Genomic DNA, 22580 nt, shown 5'->3' on the forward strand with positions numbered 1-22580 from the left:
AGGGCTGGCACCGCTGCCCCCGCCGCCCGCCCATCCCCAGCCCGGCTCCTGGGGGGCTGCGAGGGCGGCCCCGCTCGGGCCAGGGCGGCGGAGGCGGGTGGGCAGGCGGGCGCTCGGCTCCGCTCCTCCCGTTCCGGGCGCGGCTTGCTGGCCCTCCGCCTCTCCGGCAAGATGGCGGCGGCGGCGGCGGCGGCGGCGGCGGGCCGAGCCGGGCTGGGCTTCCTGCGGCGGCTGCGGCTCCCGGGCACGGCCGCGGCCAGGGGGCTGCGCGCAGCAGCGGTGAGTCGGCCCTGCCCGGGCTGGGGGGCTCCCTGGGGGAGGGGGCTGTAGGGGGTCGCCAGGGCAGGGGGGTCTCCGGGGCGAGGAGGGTTTGGGAAGGGGCCGGGGAGGGGAGACGTGGGGGGTCCCCGTGGGTGGGCAGGGGGAGGGGGCGGGGGATGTGGATGAGCTGCCCTGGCCTAAGGGGGGCTTCCCCAGATGGGAGGGAGGATGTTGGGGGCTCCCCTTAAGCAAGGGGGTGGTATTATTTGGGGCTCCCATAAGTGTTTACAAAGGTGTTTACAGAGACCCCCCAGAAGGGGGGCTGATATGGTGGGGAAGCCCCCCCCCCCAGTGTAGAAATTCAGGATGAGAGGAGTGATTGGAGAAGGCTGATGAGGGCAAAGAGACTACAGTTCCCACCCTCCCCGGCTGGCCCTTCCAAGGAGTTTGGGCAGCAACTGTGGAGGCCGCCACCTTGGGGAACGTAGTGGTCAAGAGGGGACCGGGACCCCTGCAAGTGGAGACCCCTTTCTTTCCCTGTGGATTTCTGAAAAGATCCGGCGAGTTGGGCCTCCGATATTTTGAAGAGAGGGAAAGAAGAGAGGGGGGTGAAGGAGGAGTGGAGAACAGAGGACCCTTACCCCTCCACAGGTAACATGTTGCATGTATGTGCAAATGAGGGGCTGCATGGGAAGGTCTTCTGAACAGCCCTGCAAGGTAGATTGGGCCAGCCACCACCTTTCCAGCTGAGAATACTTGGAGGGCTGGGTGTGGAAGTGGACTTCCCCCCTCCCCAACCCCTTTTCCAAGGCTTAACCCAGAGTTTTTCAATCCTGGCAACTTTAAGATGTGTGGACTTCAGCGCCAGGAATTCCCCAGCCAGGTTGAAAAACCCTGGGTTAATCTAAATGCCTTAAGGATTAAGGTGGGGATCAGTCTCATAGATGAATAAATAATATCCCAATTCTTGCAGGCAGTTTTGGGGGCTTGTTTGGAATCGGATGTATTTAGTTATGATTAAGATGAGACCGTGTGTGTGTGTGTGTGTGTGTGTGTGTGTGTGTGTTTAGGCTTACCGTACCTTTTGCCCTCAAGGCTGGCCTCAAAGCCTGTTGGATTACAATGCCCATCATTCTACTGGCCCCATGCAGCACATCTCAATGGAATGCCATTTGTACCGCCTCTGGTGAACTCGATGTGGCCCCTTATGCGGTGGCCAAATGCTGGCCCTACCAGGAGCCAAAACTCCATCATTTTCTGCGTTGAATATTTGGATTAACTATGCTGCTGTTTGCACGTGGAAGGCTTGCATGGGTGTGCATGCTTTGTAAAGAGTAAGCCCATTGAATTCAGTGGGATTTGCTTCTGAGAAAGCGCTGCCAAATGGCCAGGCTCAGCTCCACCCACCCAACTCAGAAATTAATAGATGCAGAAGTCAGTTAACTCAGGGACTAGTGGAAGTGTTGTAGAGAAAATGCTTTTAAGAATGCGCAGGACACCATGACATTCTTTGGAAAGGCATTTTCAATGGCAAGGAGGGGGTGTCACCCTGCTGGTAGGCCAACCTCTGAAAAGGCTTCAGTTTCTTTGCAGAAGAGAGGAGGGCAGATGGTGCCCTTGTGAGCGCCTCCTGTGATTGGGCCATTTCAGGGGGCGTGTTGAAGGGAGCATGCCATGCTTCTCCCCAGTGCAACACAGGCACAGAGACTGGCATCAAGCTTATTTACCAAAGTCAATTAGCTTGGATACAGCTTTTCATAGTGTGAAATGAGATTATTTCCCTTTGTGGGTTTATGCCAACGAAGGTGTTTTGTTTCTTAATTAAATATTCCTCTCCTGCAAGTGAAATCTTAATCTGGAACAGCTCATACAGATTCATGTTTTAAACCACCACCTTTTGATATTCTTCATTACTGTATGAGTGAATTTGGAGCAGGTGGAACAATAGCATACATATTAATCTGCAAGGCCTAATGGTTAAAGCAGCCTTTCTCAACCTTTTGATCCTGGAGGAGCCCATGAAATATTTTTCAGGTCTCAAGGAACCCCTGCACACTGAGGCTCAAAGATAGGCCAGAAGTTACACAATTATTATATTTGTTTCATGGGTAGGCCTGTCTATATGCATGAACTGTGCTCTTAAACTAAAAATGAAGAATGAAACTTACCTCTTTCGTGTGAAGTTGCCGGAATTTGAAATAATTTTTTAAATAAATCGTGATCTCCCAGGGAACCCCTAGTGACCTCTCACGGAACCCGAGGGTGCCACGGAACCCTGGTGGAGAAATCCTGGGTTAAAGGCTGGAGTGATTCTGAGCTTGTCAGTCACTCAGCTAAACCTAATTTATAGGATTGTGGTGGGGAATAAAATGAGGATTGGTTCTCATAAGTGGTGCCTTGAGTTTCCAGAAAAAAAGGAGATATCATCTGTCTGTCTGTCTGTCTGTCTGTCACCTAGCTAACCTTGGTTGATCTTGAAAACTGAAGCATAGACAGACCTGGTTAGGGCTTGGATGAGGTACCATGCCATCACCAGCAGTTGAACTTCACTCAAAGCATCTTTACTTGTTAGAATAAAAAATAAAAAGTTAGCTTCCTTCATTCTGTCACAGCGTAAGGTGATCCAGGGGTAGATGCCAGGATGAAACTCCTTTGGGTGGGAGAAACACATGTCCGCAGGGCATGGTCAAAAAAGTCAAGACAGCGGCAGTGTCCATAAAATACAGGCAGAGCTTCAATTGCACTGCTATCTTGACATTTTTTTTTTTATCATACCTTGCAAACAGCCCTGATTCTGAGGTTCGGTGAATCTGTGCGCCTCTCTTTGTTTGCAACAGATGGCCTCACCTGGCCAGCCTTGGAAGCCAAACAGGGACAGGCCTGTTAGCATTTGGGTGGGAGATTCATAGGGAATGCCCATGCTGTCAATTCCACCAGGAAGCTAGCAAAACACCCTGGAAGAAATAATGCCCATTTCTTTCAGCACCCCAGCCAAGAAAACTATAGAAACATGTCCATGAAGGCACCAGGGGTCGTGCTCAAAGCGGACCAGCTCATGTGGCCCATCTTTTCACAAGCCAAGCTCTAGGTGGGGGCAAAATGTTGGCTGCCTCTATAGGTCTTGGACTACAATACCCATTGTCCACTTCTTGCCATTGCCCATGCTCACGGGAGCCAAGGAGCACTTGAGGGGCATTTGGTGGGCACTAAGTGACTGTCTTCTGCTCAAGCATTCGTTTTCATGTCGCAGCCACCCCTTGAAAGCAGCTGCATAGAGCTGCAGATTTTGGAATTAAATCCGGCATGTGGGTCACCCTCCCAGGCCAACTGGGGGGCAGCTGTGCTCAGCCCTTCATGCACATATTTCTGCTCTTTCATCAGGGATGCGTTCGGCAGCAAGAATTTTCCTCTTTGGAGGAGAAGCCACAGTTCCCCGGAGTGTCGGCAGAATTCATAGACAGGCTGGAATTCATCCAGCCCAATGTCATTTCGGGCATCCCCATCTACCGGGTCATGGACCGTCAGGGGCAGATTGTCAATCCCAGTGAGGATCCACAGGTGAGGTGCAGGGTCTGACTCACCCCTACCTGCTTCCCCCAAAACTTGCAGGAAGAAAAGGCTTTTTTTTTTTTGCTGCTCCATCTGCTTCCTCTCTGCAGATTCCTCAAGAGGAAGTGCTCAAGTTCTACAAGAGCATGACGCTTCTCAACACCATGGATCGGATCCTCTACGAGTCCCAGAGACAGGTGGGGCTGCGGGGAGGCCGGTCCAGGGCAGGGGCTCTCTGGATCGCTATTTGCGAAAGGCTGCCTTGACCCTCGGAGGCAGGCAGGCACGGCCCTTGTTGCTTCGAGTGAGTGGAGGGTGGGGCAGTGCAGTGTTTTGGGGCCAAAGCCGCAAAATGCCTTGGGGTGTGTGGAGGGGCACCTCTCGCACCTGCCTGCAGCTCCTTAAACCAAGGTGTGTTTTTGCGGATCCAACAGCCCTCATGGAGGACAGTCGTGCAACCTCAGGAAAAGAAGCAGCAGCTTTCAAGGAATTGCCAGCCGAACAGGGCCTACCTATGCATCCCCGTGGGCTTCAGAGTACCATTTGGGCTTTGTGTCAGAAGCACTGGCCAACTCTAGAGGAAGGGCTCTCACAGTCCCTCCCTGTTTTTCATTCCCAGGGCCGGATTTCCTTTTATATGACCAACTACGGGGAAGAAGGCACGCATGTGGGCAGCGTAGCAGCGCTCGATGACACCGACCTGGTCTTCGGACAGTATCGAGAAGCAGGTAGCCCTTTGCAACGCACCTTTTCCTTCTTCAGCCGTATTAGCTCGGCAGCCACCAGGGGGCAAGCACTTCACGGCAGAGGACTAGCGTCTTGGTTTATGAGCTTGGTACGGCCTTGTCCATAAATCTGTATAGGACAGTACTTCCACTTTTCCCTTTTTCCACGTTGACCTTCATTCCCCCTTAATGGTTGCTTGTATCTTGAGCCTAGAGATATGCAGCACTTGGATCTGAAGCCCAAAAGGCATTTTTGGAGCAGGCTGGGGGGCACGTGTTACACCAGATGGCACCTCTTTAAAGAAGCTGCATTTTCCTCTGGATTTGTGTGATGGCCATATGAGGATGCAGCATCTTTAAGGAAGTGCCAACAGCATGCTCTGAAATACCTTTTTGGCACTTCACATCCTTCCTGGCCCCAGTTTGTCGGTTACTGGCAATTGAATGGGGAGAGGCATGAGCCAGGAAGTTAGTCAACAAGTTGCTTTTGATAAGCAATACAGTTTTTGTAGAGAGCCAGTTTGGTGCCGTGGCTGAGGCATCAGGCTAGAAACCAGGAGACTGGGAGTTCTAGTCCCGCCTTAGGCACGAAGCCAGCTGGGTGATCTTGGGCCAGCCACTCTCTCTCAGCCCTAGGAAGGAGGCAATGGCAAACCACTTCTGAAAAACCTTGTCAAGAAAATTGCAGGGACTTGTCCAGGCAGTCTCCAAGATTCGGACATCATTGAATGGTTTTTTAAAAGAAGTTTTTGTAGTTTCTAATAAGAGCAATCACAGTAAATGAGGTATATATATGCTACTCAGAGTCACTAGCAACTGGGGGGAGGGAGGGAGGGAGGGAGGAAATCTCCTTAACTTATTGCTATTGTTTTGTAATTTTGTCTTAAATATATCTTTTGTCCTTTTTTATTATCTTCCTCTCACATACAAACAAGTTGGGCAAAACATTTGGTGCAGTGTTAATGCCAACTGAGTGCCAGAAGCCAGCAGAAGCCGCTAACCTGGTCTTCCATCCATCTCTCCCAGGTGTCCTGATGCACAGGGGCTACCCGCTGGACCTGTTCATGGCCCAATGCTATGGCAATGCCAGTGACCCTGGGAAAGGCCGCCAGATGCCCGTGCATTATGGCTGCAAAGATTTGAACTTCGTTACCATATCGTCCCCGCTCGCTACCCAGATCCCACAAGGTGAGGCAAAATCAGAGTCCAGCATTTCCTTCTCGAGACCCAGGCAGACCACTACCCATGGAGTAATACAAGACAACCCATTCTCCCTTATTTGAGCAACCCCAAGGATTAATGGCCTGACAACTTCTCTCCTTCCCTTGATAGCGGTGGGTGCCGCCTACGCCTTCAAGCGGGCGAACACAAACCGGGTTGTGATCTGCTACTTTGGCGAAGGGACATCCAGCGAGGGTGATGCCCATGCCGGCTTCAACTTCGCTGCCACCCTTGAGTGCCCCATCATATTTTTCTGCCGGAACAACGGCTACGCCATCTCCACTCCTACATCCGAACAATACAGGGGTGATGGAATAGGTGAGACAGCCTGGTTGGGGAGGGGGTGATGCCACAAGGTTTGTGTGCATATATGTACTCACCAATGCGCACACAATGATTTTTTTTTAATTCTCTTGTTTTATGAACTACTGTGCAAGACTTGCTCTCTTCTGCTTCCAAATGCGTCTGGGCTGGCACAGGAAATAAAATAGTTTTGTAAAGCCACTTAACAGAGGGCAGCAGCGGTGCAAAACTGGAGCTAAGTTTTAAGCTGTGCCGGTTAACCACAAGGAAGCTATTTGTAATATACCAAGGCCAGACCTTGAGAATTCATAAGACGCCACCATCGATTAGCAACCAACTGCATGTTAAATTCTGCAAAGTAGACATTACAGTTGGTTTTGCAGGCCTCAGGCCAACCCACTCAGCCACCCATTTTCTCCCATCTAACGTAGCTGAAGCTGGGGGAGAGATTAGCATGGGCAGAAAATATTCTCCTCCTCTCTCTTGGACATCCTCAATATTCTTGTTTTATAAACTGCTCTGCCAGACTGACTGAATCCTGTACTCCAGAGGACTTACTTGAATCTAGATCTCTTTTAAATTTCTTTAAAAAACAGCAGAAGGGGTCAAGAAAGGCAGGATCCAAGTGTGGTCGAATATTGTTATATTTTTTTCAAATTTAACAAATTTGAGCCCAAAGTATTGTTAGTGACCTCTTCCACCCCCATTATGGCTTGTTCTCCTTGTTGCCCTCGGGGAAAAGGTAATACTGCATCTGCTCTAGAACAGCTAGATCAGGCAATAGTTTTGTCCCCTGGGCTATTAGGCTCCTGAACTCTTAATAATCCCTTCTCATCCCATGGGTACACATGCTGGGAATAGGACTGATATTTTTTAGGGAAAAAGATTAGAGGAGTGGAATGGGTAAGAATGTATATTACATATTGTAAGAATTGTGGTGTTCTTATTTTATTGCTTGAGCCAATGCAACGAAATTCCATTTTAATGTACGCTTGGTGTATAGTGAAATGACAATAAAAGTTTTGTCTGTCTATTTATCTATCTGGTCGTGGGTCTTCTTCCACCCCCAGCCGCCCGGGGTCCTGGTTACGGCATCCAGTCTATCCGAGTAGATGGCAACGATGTCTTCGCCGTGTATAATGCCACCAAGGAGGCCCGGCGCCGTGCCGTTGCAGAGAACCAGCCATTCCTCATCGAGGCCATGACCTACAGGTAGGTTTGGGGGTGAAAGGTGGGAGCGGAGCGCAGACCAGGTGGCGGAGGGTCTGGCCAAAAGCCAGGGAGTGCCTGAGGAGTTTGCCCTGACCGCCTGCCGCGCCTTGTCCTCCCAGGATCGGGCACCACAGCACCAGCGATGACAGCTCCGCCTACCGCTCCGTGGATGAAGTCAATTACTGGGACAAGCAGGACCACCCCATCTCTCGCCTCCGTCACTACATGGCCAGCCGGAACTGGTGGGATGAGGAGCAGGAGAAGAGCTGGCGGAAGAAATCTCGCAAACGGGTAAGTGGCTGAGCTGAAAGGCCGCCTGCCTCGGTGCCTGTAGAGCCGTGTTTCTCAACGTTGGTGGCTTGAAGATGGGTGGACTTCAACTCCCAGAATTCCCCAGCCAGCCATGCTGGCTGGGGAATTCTGGGAGTTGAAGTCCAGATGTCTTCAAGCTGCCAACGTTGAGAAACACTGGCCTAATGGATGCTTTGCATTACCACCCAGAGTCCCCTTTTTGGGAGAGATGGGCAGTGATAGAAATTTGAAGAATGAATAAGTAAAATAAATTTTAGCCACCCTCTTGGGGAGTCCAAGGGCTTGAAATAACAAGAGTGGGGAACACAAAGTAGGACAGGCCCTTTTCTCTGGCCTATTCCTCTCAAAAGGCTCACTAATGGCCTTTATTATTTTTATAAATAATTCAAGGTGGGGAACATACCTAATACTCCCTCCTCCTGTTTCCCCCACCACAACACCCCTGTGAGGTGGGTTGGGCTGAGAAAGAGTGACCCAAAGTCACCCAGCCGGCCTTCATGCCTAAGGCGGGACTAGAGCTCACAGTCTCCTGGTTTCTAGCCCGTTGCCTTAACCACTAGACCAAACCACCCGTTTCTCTAGGTGATGGAGGCCCTCGAGGAAGCTGAGCGCAAGCTGAAGCCGAGACCTCAGCTCCTGTTCTCGGATGTTTACTGTGAGATGCCGTGGCACATCGAGAAGCAACAGCAGGCCTTGGAGCGCCATCTGAAACAATACGGGGAACATTACCCCCTGGACCACTTTGAGAAGTGAATTCCCGCCTAGCAGGATGCTCTCCTTGCATCCCCTTTCCCCACCCGAGGACTGATGCCCCCACCAGGGTGCCGCTGGGCCTGTTGGCGTCTTCAGCACCTCCCCGGTTGCCACAAAGTTGTTTTGCTGTTGGGGTGCACCCTCTGGCTTCCACTCACCCCTCTCCTTTTGGCCAGAGCATCTCTGGCCCTCCCGAAATTTTCTTACCAAAGGGCAGGGCATCTGGTGCTTTGCTGTCGCTGCTAGCTGAACAGCCTTTAATCTTTTTTTTCTTTTTTAAAGGCAAGCAAAAAAGGAGAGAAAGCACATCTGGGGCTTGGTTGGCCTGTGGCAAGACACTGAAGTGGGACTGGGGAACCCGCTTTCTGGGAGAGTTGAAAGGGGGGTTAATGCGTGCATCGCTAGGTGTATTTCTGTGAATGTCTGGGGCAGGGTGGAATCTGTCTGAATATCACTACTTCATTCTAACAATGTCAAGCATCTAATTTAGAACTTGGGGCCTTTCTGCCTGGTTTGAGGGCTTCGACTTAGCTTTGCCTTGAATCTGGTTTCGGGAGCAAGTGACAATATCACCTCCGTTTGCTTTCCTGGGTTCTTTTCTTGGAAAATACAGGGCTGGGCTCAGATACACAGCTTGGCATTTGGGCACTGCCTGGTACTCGGTTTCTTGAGGAACGTATTCATCTTTTACGATTCAGACAGACCATCACCGCCCTGGCAGTCAGTTTGTGCTGCTGCCAACGATCGTTGCTTCCAATTTCAGGATCTATCCTGAAGGGGCCCTTAGGGAAAGCTCCCTCTTCACCAATTTGTAAAGCAAAAGGGATGTCTCTTCCTTGTAGCTACTTCCTCGTCACTATAGCAATAGTCAGAGGTTCTCACCGCAGTCGCTGTTGCTAGGGATTTGCAGCAGGCTGGTGAGAACTGAGCCCCAGAAGCTGCGTTCATGGCTGCCCCAAGTGGCACCGAGTGATCCAGGTATGGTTCTTTTGCACATCATGTTGAAAAAGCTTTGAGCTGCACATGCATTCTTTAAAAGCACAGAAACATCTCCCAGCTCGGTGGCTGCGGACTATGCCCTGTCTTGCTGCTTTCCAGGCTAGAGAGCTTCCCTGGGCTCTCGCCCACCCACCTTCCATGTTGTCCAGCCCAAATTCAGCCAGCAAATCAGTGTCACCTTGGTGTCCTGCTAGGGAAGAGGCTAGGTGTGTCAAACTGCTCTCCAGGAGGGAATATTTCTTTAGGAAAATCCACAGACCGAAGTTGAGGTGCCCCCGTGTTTTCCAAGAAGCCCACCCTTGAAAGAGACATGATAAATGACTTCTTCAGGAGACCCATAGATCAGCCCTAAATCAGTCCCCAGCTAATTTATCATAACACTACAGGGGTGTCCTTCCAAGGAAACTGCTGCCAATGATTAATGATTGTGGATTTTCTTTGGGATTGGAATGGTTTTGAGCAACAGCAAACTGCGCAGGATGGCTTAGAAATGAGTAAGTTTGGGGTTCTAAGAAAAAAAAGAAAAAGGAATCCAGATTGGGCCTTCTCCTTGTTCATTTTGCCCTGACCAAAGGGTGTGTTTTTTCCGGCGCCTTCGTGTTGTAAGCAGAAGTCAAGTTCGTCTGTTACTCTTACTCAAAAGCTGTTACAACTGAAAATAACGATTATTGTGGGTTAAGGGAATAATGGGTCAGTGCTAGCCTAATCATACATATGGGGCAAGTTGGAAAATCAATAAATATTTTTCTGGCCAGTGGCTCGTGTGTGTGAGTACCTGGGGTTGAGGAGCACCATCTGCCCAACTAGCAAAATGTCCCTCCCAGTATTGTGTGCGTGTCTCTCTGCCTGCTCTAGCACAGTTTCGGAACTGCCCGTTACTAGATGCTCTGCAGAAGCTAGTCTGCTGCTTTCAAGAGACAAGCACAATTTTTTTCCTAAAAATACCTGTTCCCAAATCATGGGTCAACATTCCCCAAGACCAACTGTACCTGAGACACATTTTTATTACAGCAGGACATCGTTACAGTATGGGCTGGGGTTGGGGAATCCCATTCCCACCCACCCCCATTTTAACAGGTCAAGTCACAACATCTGGGCCCTCTTGAAACCTCTGTGCAAGATGCAGCATTGCAGCTGATGGTTCACGAGGACCCCCATTCCGCTTCCCTTACACCACGTTGAAACCCTCAGTGGTCCTTTAGGATCGCCATTGCAGGCGTCTTGCCTTGGTTTCTCGGTTTACCTGGGTGTGGGTGCTTTGGCCCCAAATGTTCAGGCCGCAAGGGGGAAAAAACTTGTGGACAATACTTCACCCTCTCTGCCATCCAGGCAGATGGCCCAGCAAGTCAGCAGTTTCTCCCCCAGCCTTCCCCAAGCTGGGGGCTCCAGATGTAGAGGGGTGTGCCTTGTAGAAACCCAGCTGTTGCAGGCCTATTATATTTGGAGGGCACCGTGTTGGGGAAGCAAGCTTGATGCACCAGCCCTCTCACGCCGGTCAGGTCAGATGGGTGCTGCGGCCCTTTTCCGATCGGCCTAACGGAAAAAAGGCAGAATGGTTCTTGTTCCCATACACGATATGGACAAGTCAAATGCTCTGCCCTCCACCCTGCTATTTCCAGAAAGGCAAACGACACCCTGAACGGGAACTTCAGAAGAGGCCAGCCGCAGCCAGGCAGCCCAGACTCGTCCTCGAGGCACGAAGGGGAAGCATCTCCCCGTTGCAACACACTTCGGGCAGATGCCACCAAGCCTCCCCGCTGGGGAATTCCGTTGTTCTGCCTCATCTCAACACTTGAGGTTTGGGTTGGTGATCTGCTTCCACAGGTGGAGGGTCTGCTGGGGGCTGCGCCGATGGACCAAGAGCAACTGGCTGTGCACACAGGGGTCCTCCCGGTCCTTCTCGGCGATATCAAAGGTCAGGAAGCCGGTGTGCGCCTCAGGGCGGATGCCCAGGGCTTGGAAGCACAGCCCCGTGTAAACATCGTCGATCGGGTAGAAGGCCACGTGCTGAGAAATGAGGTGGAGCAACCGGGCCAGGGGTCCGGAAAAGATGTAGCCCCCACCTCCCGCGTAGGCCGGATATGGCCCCACGTAGAAGGATTCCGGCACATAGTACTTGCTCCTTTGGACCCGGAAGGGCGAGGCGTTGGCCACCACCTGCCCCGTGTAGAGGGGCTTGCTGGTGTCTAAAGAGCCCAGGTAATCCAAGACTTTGGGCGTGTTGATGAAAACGTCGTCGTCCCCCTTGAGAATAAAACGGACACCCCGACAGCGGTCCAGCGTCCAGCTCAAGAACAGGAAGTCCTTGAGGGTCAAGTTGAAGAAGGTGTCTTCAAAGTCCCACATCAAAATGTCACCGAAACTCCGGCTCTCAAAGCGGACCAGGCGTTGCAGGCGGGGCCCGTAGCGTCCCTGGGCCGTGCCCAGCAAGAAGACGGTGCGTACAGGGAGCCCGCTGGGCTCGCCTTCCTTCCCCCAGGTGTCCCGCACCGCTTGGCGGGCAGCAAAGTTCCCAGGCAGAGATTTGATGGCCAACAGCAAGAAGGTGTCATTCTTTGTGTTGGCGCACTTGCCGGGCTGATCGATCAAGAGGGAAAAGTTCCTGCAGTCCCCGTAGAGAATAAAATTCTTGTAAAGCTCTGAATACGAGCCGAAGTCTTTGATCTTGCCTGCCTGTTCTGCTGCGTCAGAACTCGCGCATTTATCCCAGGAAGCATTGGCCACCCAGCCTTCTTCCAGGGCCCAGAAATTCTTGTACTGCTTTTCATTCCAGTAAGCTTTTGCCCGCGGGATGCTGTGGCGAAGCTGCTGCAGCGAAACATTAAAGTGCTGGAAGACAAACGCTGGCGAGGCATCGTCGGAGGGCTGGACGGCGGTGACGGAACTGCTTTGCCCACTGGCCACATGAGGCGTTGGGAAATGCTCCTCCTGCTCGGCGGTCCACTCGATGTAGGCCTTGAGGGCCACCAGGGTGAGCAACGCTGTGGCTACCGAGAGGCACCGGGAAGCTCTCATTTTCTTCCTCCTGGTGAGGAAAAGCAAGCAGCCAAAATATAAAGAGGGAAGAAAGGCAGAAAACGAAGCTGGCATTTCCATTCCTGCCCCTTCACGGACTGGGTTCACACAACCTGGTAAACCGTCAACCTGGGCTAACAAAACGCAGTGGCAAGGTTCATCTAAGGGGTGAACCTACAAAGCTGATTTAAAATAAGTAAATTCTTCCGTGTGCCTTTGAATGTATAGAGCAGGGTTTCTCAACCTCAGCCCTTTTAAGAGGTCTGGACTTCAACTCCCAGAGTTCTGGTAGTTGGAGTCCACACATCTTAAAGTGGCTCAGGTTGAGAAACCCTGGTGTAGAGGTTATTAAATGCACGGACCTTTTATTGTAGAAGCTCCAGATTTTATATTTATATTATGTTATAAATAATTCTAATGTATTATCGTTTTGTTTTATTCAAGAATTAGGTAGAGGTGCGTAATCAAATTATAAAATTATAATTTCATATACAGTATTTGACTCTTTATAATTTTATGCATGGTTATGTGAACAGCCCCCGCAATAGGGGACTCCTACAGGAATCAGAGGCTTATTTAAAGCCACCTACAAATATTGTGATGGGGGGGGGGAATCTGGGCCAGGAATTTTATTTTTAATGATTTCAGGATTTCAGCCGAACATAAAATGCTTCCTGAGCCACTTAAATTGTTCAGTCAAAAGACGTACAAAACAAAAGACACAACACCAAAAGAAAAGGTAATGGGAGGGAGGAGGAAAAATAAACTCAGGCACTACTACTTCATCTTAGTGGCAAAGTTTCATGCACAAAGAGTTGCAATGCATGCACATTCAGAGAAAGGAGCAACAGCGGGAAAATCTTAAGTTTCCCTTTCCTTCCTCTACTGCAAGACATTGGGGGCAGGATCACCAAATAATACTTAACTAACATTTGTGTTGCTATCTGGCTGTTTCTAGTTTCTGTCATTACAGATACTCATTGTTCCTCATTACCGTACCATCTATATTTGCTGATTACAACTTAAATGCAACAGAAACCATTTCAGAGCACAAATGGAATATGGTGGGAAATTTTAAGGGAGGCAAAGCATAGGCAGGAGCAAAGGCATAAAGTTGCAGATTGAGGAACTGCTTGAGGAAACACAGCTACAAAGCTGAAAATCAGAACTGATCAGGAGATTGTAGGCTGCCAAGAAGACAATGCTGGGAACAGTAGTAGTAGCTCTTAGCTGCAGCTCTGGCTGTATTTGTTGTAACTGTTTTTATGTTTAATGCTTCTTTTATTATTTTATAATTGCATCATTTTATTGTTTTAACGTTATTGTATTTTATTGCATTCTTACATTATGATCTGTGGCTACAGCAATAAACTTCACTACTACTAGATGCTGGGAACACAGATTTTAAGCAAATTTGCTAAAAGTTACAAAATACCAGGATTGTAAAGAGCAACTGAATGTCTCCCAAAAGGAGCTAAGCTGAATGATCTCAAGAAAAAAAAATGAGGACATGGATAGACTGACTGCGAAACTCCAGTGTCTGAAAAAACCACATTCCTCTGATCTGTAGGGGTGGGGTGGGGTAAGGTCAAGCCTGCACTCAAGCGCTTTCCCGTGCCGTTTTTTGCGCCAGGCCAGAGCAACCCCGGGTAGCAAAGGATGGCTTTTACCGGAAAAACTCTGGCGGAGGAGGATTCGTGTCTTTCTCCCAAGGCAAAGGGTCTGTCAAAAATCAAGGTTTCTCTACATGCATAGAACTTCTCTTGAGGTGTAGTCTGAGCAAATTCAGAATCGATGCTGCCTCTGTGCTATTTTTGCCCCATTTTGAGTGATTCCACACACCCCCACAACTCCTTTCAAAGAAGGCACATTTGCAAGAGTGAGCAATGCCGAAAAATTTGGAGTGGGAAATATTCAATAGTGGAGTCCTTGGTGCTCTCTGAGCTTGGTGGTTGGCTTGCAGACGTTTCATTACCTGTCTAGGTAACATCATCAGTGCGAGGGAGTGTGGGGTTTGCTGCCCCACCAGCTCTGATGATGTTAACTAGTTGGGTAATGAAACATCTGCAAGCCAACCACCAAGCTCAGAGAGCACCAAGGACTCTGCAGTTCATCCTTGAGCTACAGACATTCTCTTCTATATGTTCAGTAGATTCTGTGTTGGAATTATCAGGGATCAACTCAGCATTGTCTCATAAGCATAAGGGGGTCGCTCTAGCAAATCACATCTCTATTGTGCTTGTGGAATGTCACATGGGTCACCTGAGTTCCACTTCCTCCTCCTCCTTGAGTTTGGGGATTAACAGTCTCCATTACCCTTCTGGCACACATGCAAGCAGGTGCTGCTGCAGGAATGCAGCCCTTGTCCAACCATCCTCTGCTACCAAGAACCAGTGATGATTAAGTGCTTTCTACTATGAACCTACCTGTATCCAGATCTACTGAATAAAAGTAAGCTATCTCTATTTTTCTTCATCTAACTACAGTGTGAAGACTGAATTTATTTATGAACATCATTAAGCTTAATGTGCAAGTTCCCTTTTTGGTCCACGCTTCTACTCTGCAAGATTGCTGTTAGATGCTTGGAGTTCTTTTATTAACCTTTAAAAACTCCATCATTCTGCATGAACATTAGGGGGCCTCCTAAGGTGTGGACTAGGAGGGGGGGCCTTCTCGATGGCTGCCCCCATTTTATGGAACATACTGCCCATTAAGACGGGCTGCTGGATCCCCCACACATCTGGCATTCCAGAAGGCACTGCAAAACATGCTTGTTAAGCTGATATGGGACGCCTAACCGTGAATAACAAGTGACCTTCCCGGTTGTTTTTATGAGTTGTTAATGTTTAGCTGCTCTCACGGGATGGGGGTGATGGGTTTGAATGGTTTCCCTGGTCTTGGGAGAGGAAGAAATAAATGCAACAGTTGTTAACATAGAAAAATATAAACAAGCAACAAGAAGGAGTCTTTGCATGGACTGGAAAGTGTTTTAGGAGACAATATTGACTGGAACAGCGGATTATCAATCGACTGACAATTCTAATAAACAAACTGCCTTGTGCCCAAAATGGGACACTTGAAATCTGCCTATATTTCCTTTCTTCTCTTCCCTTCTGCCCATCCCAGTGTCCTACTCCCAATGATTTGACAGATATTGGAAAATGTTAATTATTTTAATGTGAAATTCATCAGATCCGAGAGCCTTTGTGCAAAGACTGGGCAATGTTTGCGTTCTCAAGACTTGGGTACGCTTGGCCTGTTTGCAGAGGATGTAAACGTCTTTATTTAAAACACTGGAGGGAAGAGGAAATCCCGTGTGGGCATTTTGGCCACACCTTAGCCCATAAAAGTGATTTTTAGAGAAGACTGAAGAGCTTGCAAGCAAACTGCTGTCCCGTTACTGCCTCCTGCTGTCTCCTCCCACCCCAAAGTTAGTTAATAAATCCAGAGTGTCCTAATGAGAAGAACATTCTAATTGCTTCTCAGTACAAGTTGCCTGTTTCTTGCTATCCTATGTTTATTAATGTAAAAGCCTGTTTCAAATGCAGCCTTTTTCTTTGGACAAGATCGGCTTCTAACATCCCCACCGCTGTTGTCCCTAAGCACCTGAAGCTTCCCAATTCAGTCTGGCCAAAGGATTTTGTACAAGCAACAGAGAACAGTTCCAGGAAACAAGTATCTTGAATTGCACCCTACTTAGCAACTTTGTTCTGAACACTGGGTCTTGTGACTCTAATTTCAAGGTAATCAGAAGTGCCTTGTACGGCAAATGCCTTCTCCTTATGACATGGCACTTGATTTGCATAGATTTTGAAAACATGTCACAGAGCTCTCATATCTAAAACCTGTGGCTGCCCAGACACTGCTGAATGAAAGCCTTGCATTCCTGAACATTGCTCCCACTAGCTGAGGCCAAAGGGGTTGTACAGGTAGTCCTCACTTAACAACCATTTGTTTAGTGATGGTTCGGACTTATGACGGTGCTAAAAAACAACTTGTGACCGGTCCTCACACTTACAACCCTCACAGTGTCCCCAGGGTTACGTGATCATGATTTGGGCACTTGGCAACCAGTTCACATTTATGACCATTGCAGTGTCCCATCGTCACGTGATCGCCATTTTTTACCTTCCTGGCTGGCTTCTGGCAAGCAAAATCAATGGGGAACCATGTGATTCACTTAACAACCATGTGGTTTGCTTAACGGCCACTGCAAAAAAGGTCATAAAATCAGGTTGGATTCGCTTAATGACCACTTCGCTTAGCAACCAAAATTCTGGTCCTGATTGTGGTTGTTAAGCTAGGACTACCTGTAATTCAGCAACACCTGAATAACCTCTGCATGGTTAAATGTAAATATAACTCTTAAATCTCCCCATACATGTACTTTACTATCCACCATGGTTTATCTAAGCAAGTGTAAGAAATTTAGCACCTGTATCCAGATATACAAAGTGACTTGATCCAGATCACTCCAGCAAATGGCCTTTTGGGATCCACTTGCTTTCTTGCTTCTCCAAATACTGGAACAGTTTAAACGTGTCAGTGCAGACGTTTTGAGTCTGCGTCAGCAGCAGAAGGCTGGAGGGAACCTGTTTCTGAGTGTGTTCCCAGTAAGATTTCCTTCTTTTCTCTAACCTGGGAGAACACCTCACCGGAAGGCAGAAGGGGGTACCCATTCATCGGCCTCTTTTCATCTTGCGCGTAGACCAGCTATACAAACATAACCAGAAATATTGGTTTCTTCAGGAATAGCCCTGCAGGTTTCAGCCATAAGCCCGCAGGTCGGTTTTCTCAGCTTGCAAGAAATGCATTACAGATAGTTCTTGTTTAGCAACCACAATTGGGACCAGCAACTTGGTCATTAAGTGAAGCGGATGCTAAGTGAAACCGCAACTGTACTTATGATCTTTCTTCAGCTTTCCTTCACTTTACAGCAATGTTTCCCAATCTCAGCAACTTTAAGATGTATGGACTTCAGCTCCCAGAATCAGGGCCGCAACTAGGGTCTGTGTTACCTGGGGCAAACATGGATTCCACACCCCTTTTGGCGCCCCCCCAGCACGGCGCCTGGAGCACATGCCCTGCTTGCCCCCCCCCAGTTGCGGCCCTGCCCAGAATTCACACTGGCTGGGGCATTCTGGGAGCTGAAATCCATACATCTGAAAGTTGCTGAGATTGAGAAATGCTGCTTTAAGACCTAAAACGGTTGTAAATGTGAGGATTGGTTGCACAGTTACTTGTTCATCACTGTCATAACTGCAAACAGTGGCTAAATGAGATGGTTGCTAAACAATAATAACCTGAACTGTATTTGCTTTAATGCAAGCAGCTCATTTCCTTTTTATTAACAGTTTCAAATATTTATAACTCAAACTGTACCTCTCAGGCTGAGATACCATAACAATACCTCAACTAACTACCATGAAACCCCCCTTGATAAACCCAGGATACAGGCCAATCTGCTTGAGCTGTAAACCACCACCCACAAAAAAACTGACCTGCAAGAGCCAAGGTTTCATTTGGCACTGAAATCAAGCCAATAGTAGGACGAGCCTGTCCCGAAATCAGGGTGCCTAGCCAAAAGGCCTCCTTTTACCCCTCTGAACAATGCGCTGCTCCCCACAATGGGCTGCAAAGCCCCTTTGTCACATTTTAACCACAGGCAGATTGTCTGTCTGTCTGTTTGAATTTATAAGCCGCCCAACTCCAGTGGATTCCGGGTGGCATACAAAACTAGAAAAAACATAAAAATAGCTAAAAACTTAGAATCAGACAGACAGCCCAGACTAAAATAATCCGATAAACGACAAAATCAGCAAAACAAAACCACTGAATATGTATAGTGTGATCTCGTTCTGTCCAGAAAAGATGCTTTCTGATTGGGTCAGAAGCTAAGAAATTGATGTGGTCACCGCTTGCGGTCATGACCGCAAACTCATGCACACAAAGTGCTGGAATATTCCCATTCTTCCTGCCACACACGCACGCACACACTTTCTGGGAACTCCGGCAACTGCCCAATTCAGGAGAACACATTTATCTCTGCAAGTCTCCTTCGTCCCTTGTCCTCCCTTCCATGGGTAGATCTAAAAACCAATGTTCTATTTTCTGTGCAAAAGGGTTTGGGCAGAAGCAGATGGGATGCCTTTTGAACAGATAAAAAACCCAAGTCATATCAATTTGTACAGCTGGACATTTTCTCCCACAAACGTGAGCCCTATCAGAAAGCTACTGTGACAGTGCATATTTTTCTTAAATGTATTTTTCCTTTGCCTGCAGGCTTTCAAACGCTTTGGAAATCATGAGAATGGGCTACCCTGCTGCTTTTCAGCTCCTCAGAGCTGATCCAGTTTACAAGCTTGTTTTGCACCTTTGCAGAAAACGTATGAGCCTCTCTCACTTTTTCAGACAAAGAAGGGGAGCAGACTGGCTCAACGCTCCAAAATGCACTGAGATAAATTCAGACTGTCCAGATTGCTACTTTCTAGCTTATTTTATTAATGTATACCCTTTTTTCCCAAGGAACTGCTCATATTTCTCCACACACAGAAGCACACCAGCTTATCTGAAAAATCCCTCTGTAGCAGGGTTTCTCAACCAGGGTTCCGTGAGAGGTCCCTAGGGGTTCCCTGGGAGATCACAATTTATTTAAAAAATTATTTCAAATTCGGGCAACTTCACATGAAAGAGGTAAGTTTCATTCTTCATTTTTAGTTTAAGAGCATTTTTAGTTTCATGGATACATACAGGCCTACCCATGAAACGAATGTAACAATTTGATAACTTCTGGCCTATCTTTGAGCCTGAATGTGCAGGGGGTCCCCGAGGCCTGAAAAATATTTCAAGGGCTCCTCCAGGGTCAGAAAGTTGAGAAAGGCTGCTCGGCAGGGTGCTTGGGCCAAGTCAACCTCAGATGCACACGGGCAACGTTAGCTGGCAATTCTAATTGCTGAGAACCGAGCAGATGGTGCCAGAACTGTGGGAAGCTAGCCCAGAAGAATTAGACAGGCTTCAAGAGCAAAATACCCTATCAGGAGAGCTTTTTGAGGAAAGGAATGTGCTGGTGATGGAAATATATGGCAAACTGGTATCTGTCCTGGACACAAATAAAATGTCAGGTCAAGTTGAAAAGAACCTTGGAACTGTCTGGGGATCAGTCAGAAGCCAGCAAATCGTTCTGTAAACAAGCCGGCTGGATTTTAGAGACCCAGAAGCCACAAACAAAGAAAGGTGAACAGACTCTTTCTAAATTGGGTACATGCATGGCACTAGGTCCCCAGGGCACTGTGTGGCCCAGAAGCACCCCCACTTTGTGTTTCCCTGAAAGGCAGAACTCTCTAATCACATTTGCTGAAAGTTGGTAACAATTTTCCTTTCTTTTTCAGGTGGATGCTCAGAAACTGTCATGCAACTCCTGAAATGTCTGAATAGGATTTTTAAAAACCCAAAGGCAAAAAACCCAAATTCTTCTGCCCAACAATTCAGGGGAGGAAAAAAAAAACCTTAGGAAATGTTGACTTCACCTATACTGCATACACAAGCAGGTCACATTGGCAGAAGTCATCAACCATCGTGTTCAAGCCCCTGTTCCTGGATTTACACGCATGCTCAGCCAAAACCAAAATCTACACCAGTGTTTCTCAACCTTGGGAATTTAAAAGACATGTGGACTTCAACTCCCAGAATTCCCCAGTCAGGCTGGCTGGGGAATTCTGGGAGTTGAAGCCCACACATCTTGAAGTGGCCATGGTTGGGAAACGCTGATCTACACCATGGCTTATCAGTGTGTTCCACTTCATGGAAGTGACGTGGATAAACTGGAACTGGTTCAAACCTCTACTTCTTTTAAAAATCCAAATATAAATCTTTTTGAGAGCAAGAAAAAAAAAAAAGGTGCCCCCTAGGTTAATTGAGAAATAAAAGCTGTGGCAGTACTGAATCAAGCACTCTGCCTGCGCCTGGAAGATGCTCCCTGTTGCTAAGTGCCCTCTGAAAAGTCATTTCCTGCCCTAATGGGATCTGGGAATTGGTGGTGCTTCATTTTTTTTTTCCTTGGCACAGCCTGTGGAGAATGCATCTCAACCAAAACAACAAGCGAGTGCATCCCACAAGATCCTCTGAGTCATTTAGCCTGTTCCCCCAACCTGGGCACACACAGTGTACATCGGTGAGAACCCGACACTCCCTATACCTGGAACCCTAGAACAGGGTTTCTCCACCAGGGTTCCGTGGCACCCTCGGGTTCCACGAGAGGTCACCAGGGGTTCCCTGGGAGATCAGGATTTATTTAAAAAGTTATTTCAAACTCGGGCAACTTCACATGAAAGAGGAAAGTTTCATTCTTTATTTTTAGTTTATGAACCCTGTTCATGCATACAGACGGGCCTACCCATGAAACAAATATAATGATTTGGTAACTTCTGGCCTATCTTTGAGCCTGAATGTGCAGGGGTTCCCCAAGGTGTGAAAAATATTTCAAGGGTTCCTCCAGGGTCAAAAGGCTGAAAAAGGCTGCTCTAGAGACTGAACTGGGAGGGCAAAGTGGAGGCTCCTGCTATCTGCTTGCTTTTTCCCTTCCTAAAAGCTGGCAGTACTGTACTCAACATCTGCCAAACTATTTAAAATAGACACAAGCAACTTTTCCAGAGGTGTTTTCCCAGCCTGTCCACCCACCCACCCTTCTTCGCTTTTGCAGAATAAATTATTTAGTAGCAAGTGCTTCGGCTAAGGAGGCAGGCCATCCTGGGCCAGTTGCTCAGGACATTAAGGACCTGACCTTATGCCTCAGTTTACCATTTGCTGGGGGAGAAAATCAGGAGGATGTTTGTAATTTGATTTATACTTCCCTTTTGTGGGTGCAAATGTTCAACCAAATAGTCCTTGGACTTTACCTTAGAAAGACTGTCCCCTTCTTAGAATTAATAAGACCACTGGGTCACACTCTTAGCAATCCTAAGAGGAGGTAATTGCATCTCCCATTCCTAAACTTCAACCATGAAAGGTCTGGATCTCCAGGCTGGAGACCTCATTGCTGCTCCAGAGATGGTGGGGGAGACAGAATACAACCCGGGGTTAGGAAAACAGGAAAGGAGTGCAAGTAGCAGGGGGTGGTCAAAAAAGTCAAGATGGCACCACAGCAGTGCCATCGACAACAGGCAGTGTTTCAACTGTACCGTTGGGGCCGCCATCTTGACTTTCTTGACCATACCCTGTGGGCACCCCTTGCAATTAGGGAGATGAAAGCACACCTGTCATTCCTTCCTCCTGTTTTCCTTTCCACGTAAACCGACATTTTTCTTCTCCCAAGAAAAGGAGGATTCTAAAGTGAAAACCAGGATCTGTCTGCCGGGCCTAGAATGAGGCCCAGAAAAAATGGGGCATGATCAAACACATCCCCAGCATTGTGTGGGAATTCCAAGCCACTATAACACGCAGCTGAGAAAAGGCAACAGGCTTCAGTCCAACCCCAGTGTGCTGTGCCCAGTTATGAAAAGGGCCTGGTTGTTCTTTCTCATCCCCACCATGCAAGCAAGTCCTAGTCTTTGGGGCTTGTGTGGCCCTAAATGTCAAATGCAGTGTTTCTCAACCTGGGCAACTTGAAGATGGGTGGACTTCAACTCCCAGAATTCCCCAGCCAGCTGGGGAATTCTGGGAGTTGAAGTCCACCCATCTTCAAGCTGCCCAGGTTGAGAAACACTGATCAAATGCATGTAAAAAAATGAAGCCGCATTAAACAGATTGCATCCCCCCATGCAGTGATGCACTTTTGGCAAAAGAAGCTGGGCCAATTAAAAGCAACGTCAAGGCCAGTTTTTGTTCCGTTTCTCTCCCATGAACAGCCTCCTCCCAATTCCAAAGATGATGACCCCTCACTTCTGTTGCAGAGAAACACTTTGCAACTTGCTTCACAGTCGTAAGAAACCCCATAAGGCTCTCCATGTTCTCTTCTACCTGCTTACCCCCTCAAACTTCAAAATGAGAGACATCTTCAGACCCTGACATATCCCCATTTCTCCTGGAGGGTTACCAACCTCCCCGGCCATCCTTCTCCCCCTTTAAGAGACAGCTACATCAGCATTTTCGCCTCCTTCCCGATGTCTCGGCGGTAATTCACTTTTTCCAGTCACTAATTGCATTAGGGCTGAAGCTGCAGATACAAGCCGGACTCCTCCGTCTGACTTAAAACTTTTCCAGCCTTCACTCTAATTGGCGGGCTTCCTGATGGAT

General features: G+C 48.3%; 2 protein-coding genes across 2 annotated transcripts; one reads left to right on the plus strand and one right to left on the minus strand.

Annotated features, from left to right (window-relative positions):
• The first annotated feature begins 141 nt into the window (after positions 1–141).
• BCKDHA (branched chain keto acid dehydrogenase E1 subunit alpha) lies at positions 142–10086 on the plus strand. Its single transcript, XM_063311782.1, has 9 exons — positions 142–279; positions 3643–3819; positions 3921–4007; positions 4430–4538; positions 5562–5723; positions 5868–6074; positions 7130–7271; positions 7391–7562; positions 8166–10086. The coding sequence occupies exons 1-9, from the start codon at positions 172–174 to the stop codon at positions 8334–8336; spliced, it is 1335 nt and encodes a 444-aa protein (XP_063167852.1). The 5' UTR covers positions 142–171; the 3' UTR covers positions 8337–10086.
• Positions 10087–10319: 233 nt separating this feature from the next.
• On the minus strand, positions 10320–21407 carry B3GNT8 (UDP-GlcNAc:betaGal beta-1,3-N-acetylglucosaminyltransferase 8). The gene is made up of 2 exons (XM_063312087.1): positions 21245–21407; positions 10320–12360 (listed from the first exon to the last, which is right to left on the minus strand). The coding sequence occupies exon 2, from the start codon at positions 12348–12350 to the stop codon at positions 11121–11123; it is 1230 nt and encodes a 409-aa protein (XP_063168157.1). The 5' UTR covers positions 12351–12360; positions 21245–21407; the 3' UTR covers positions 10320–11120.
• Positions 21408–22580: the final 1173 nt, after the last annotated feature.

Source organism: Candoia aspera, chromosome 10 (genome assembly GCF_035149785.1).
Source record: "Candoia aspera isolate rCanAsp1 chromosome 10, rCanAsp1.hap2, whole genome shotgun sequence".
Lineage (NCBI taxonomy): Eukaryota > Metazoa > Chordata > Lepidosauria > Squamata > Boidae > Candoia > Candoia aspera.

Coding starts and splice junctions, on each gene's coding strand:
- BCKDHA (XM_063311782.1), top strand. CDS start 172: ATGGCGGCGGCGGCGGCGGCGGCGGCGGCGGGCCGAGCCGGGCTGGGC. Junction 4,539..5,561: donor CGGACAGTATCGAGAAGCAG/GTAGCCCTTTGC, acceptor CATCTCTCCCAG/GTGTCCTGATGCACAGGGGC. Junction 7,563..8,165: donor GGAAGAAATCTCGCAAACGG/GTAAGTGGCTGA, acceptor CCGTTTCTCTAG/GTGATGGAGGCCCTCGAGGA.
- B3GNT8 (XM_063312087.1), bottom strand. CDS start 12,350: ATGAGAGCTTCCCGGTGCCTCTCGGTAGCCACAGCGTTGCTCACCCTG.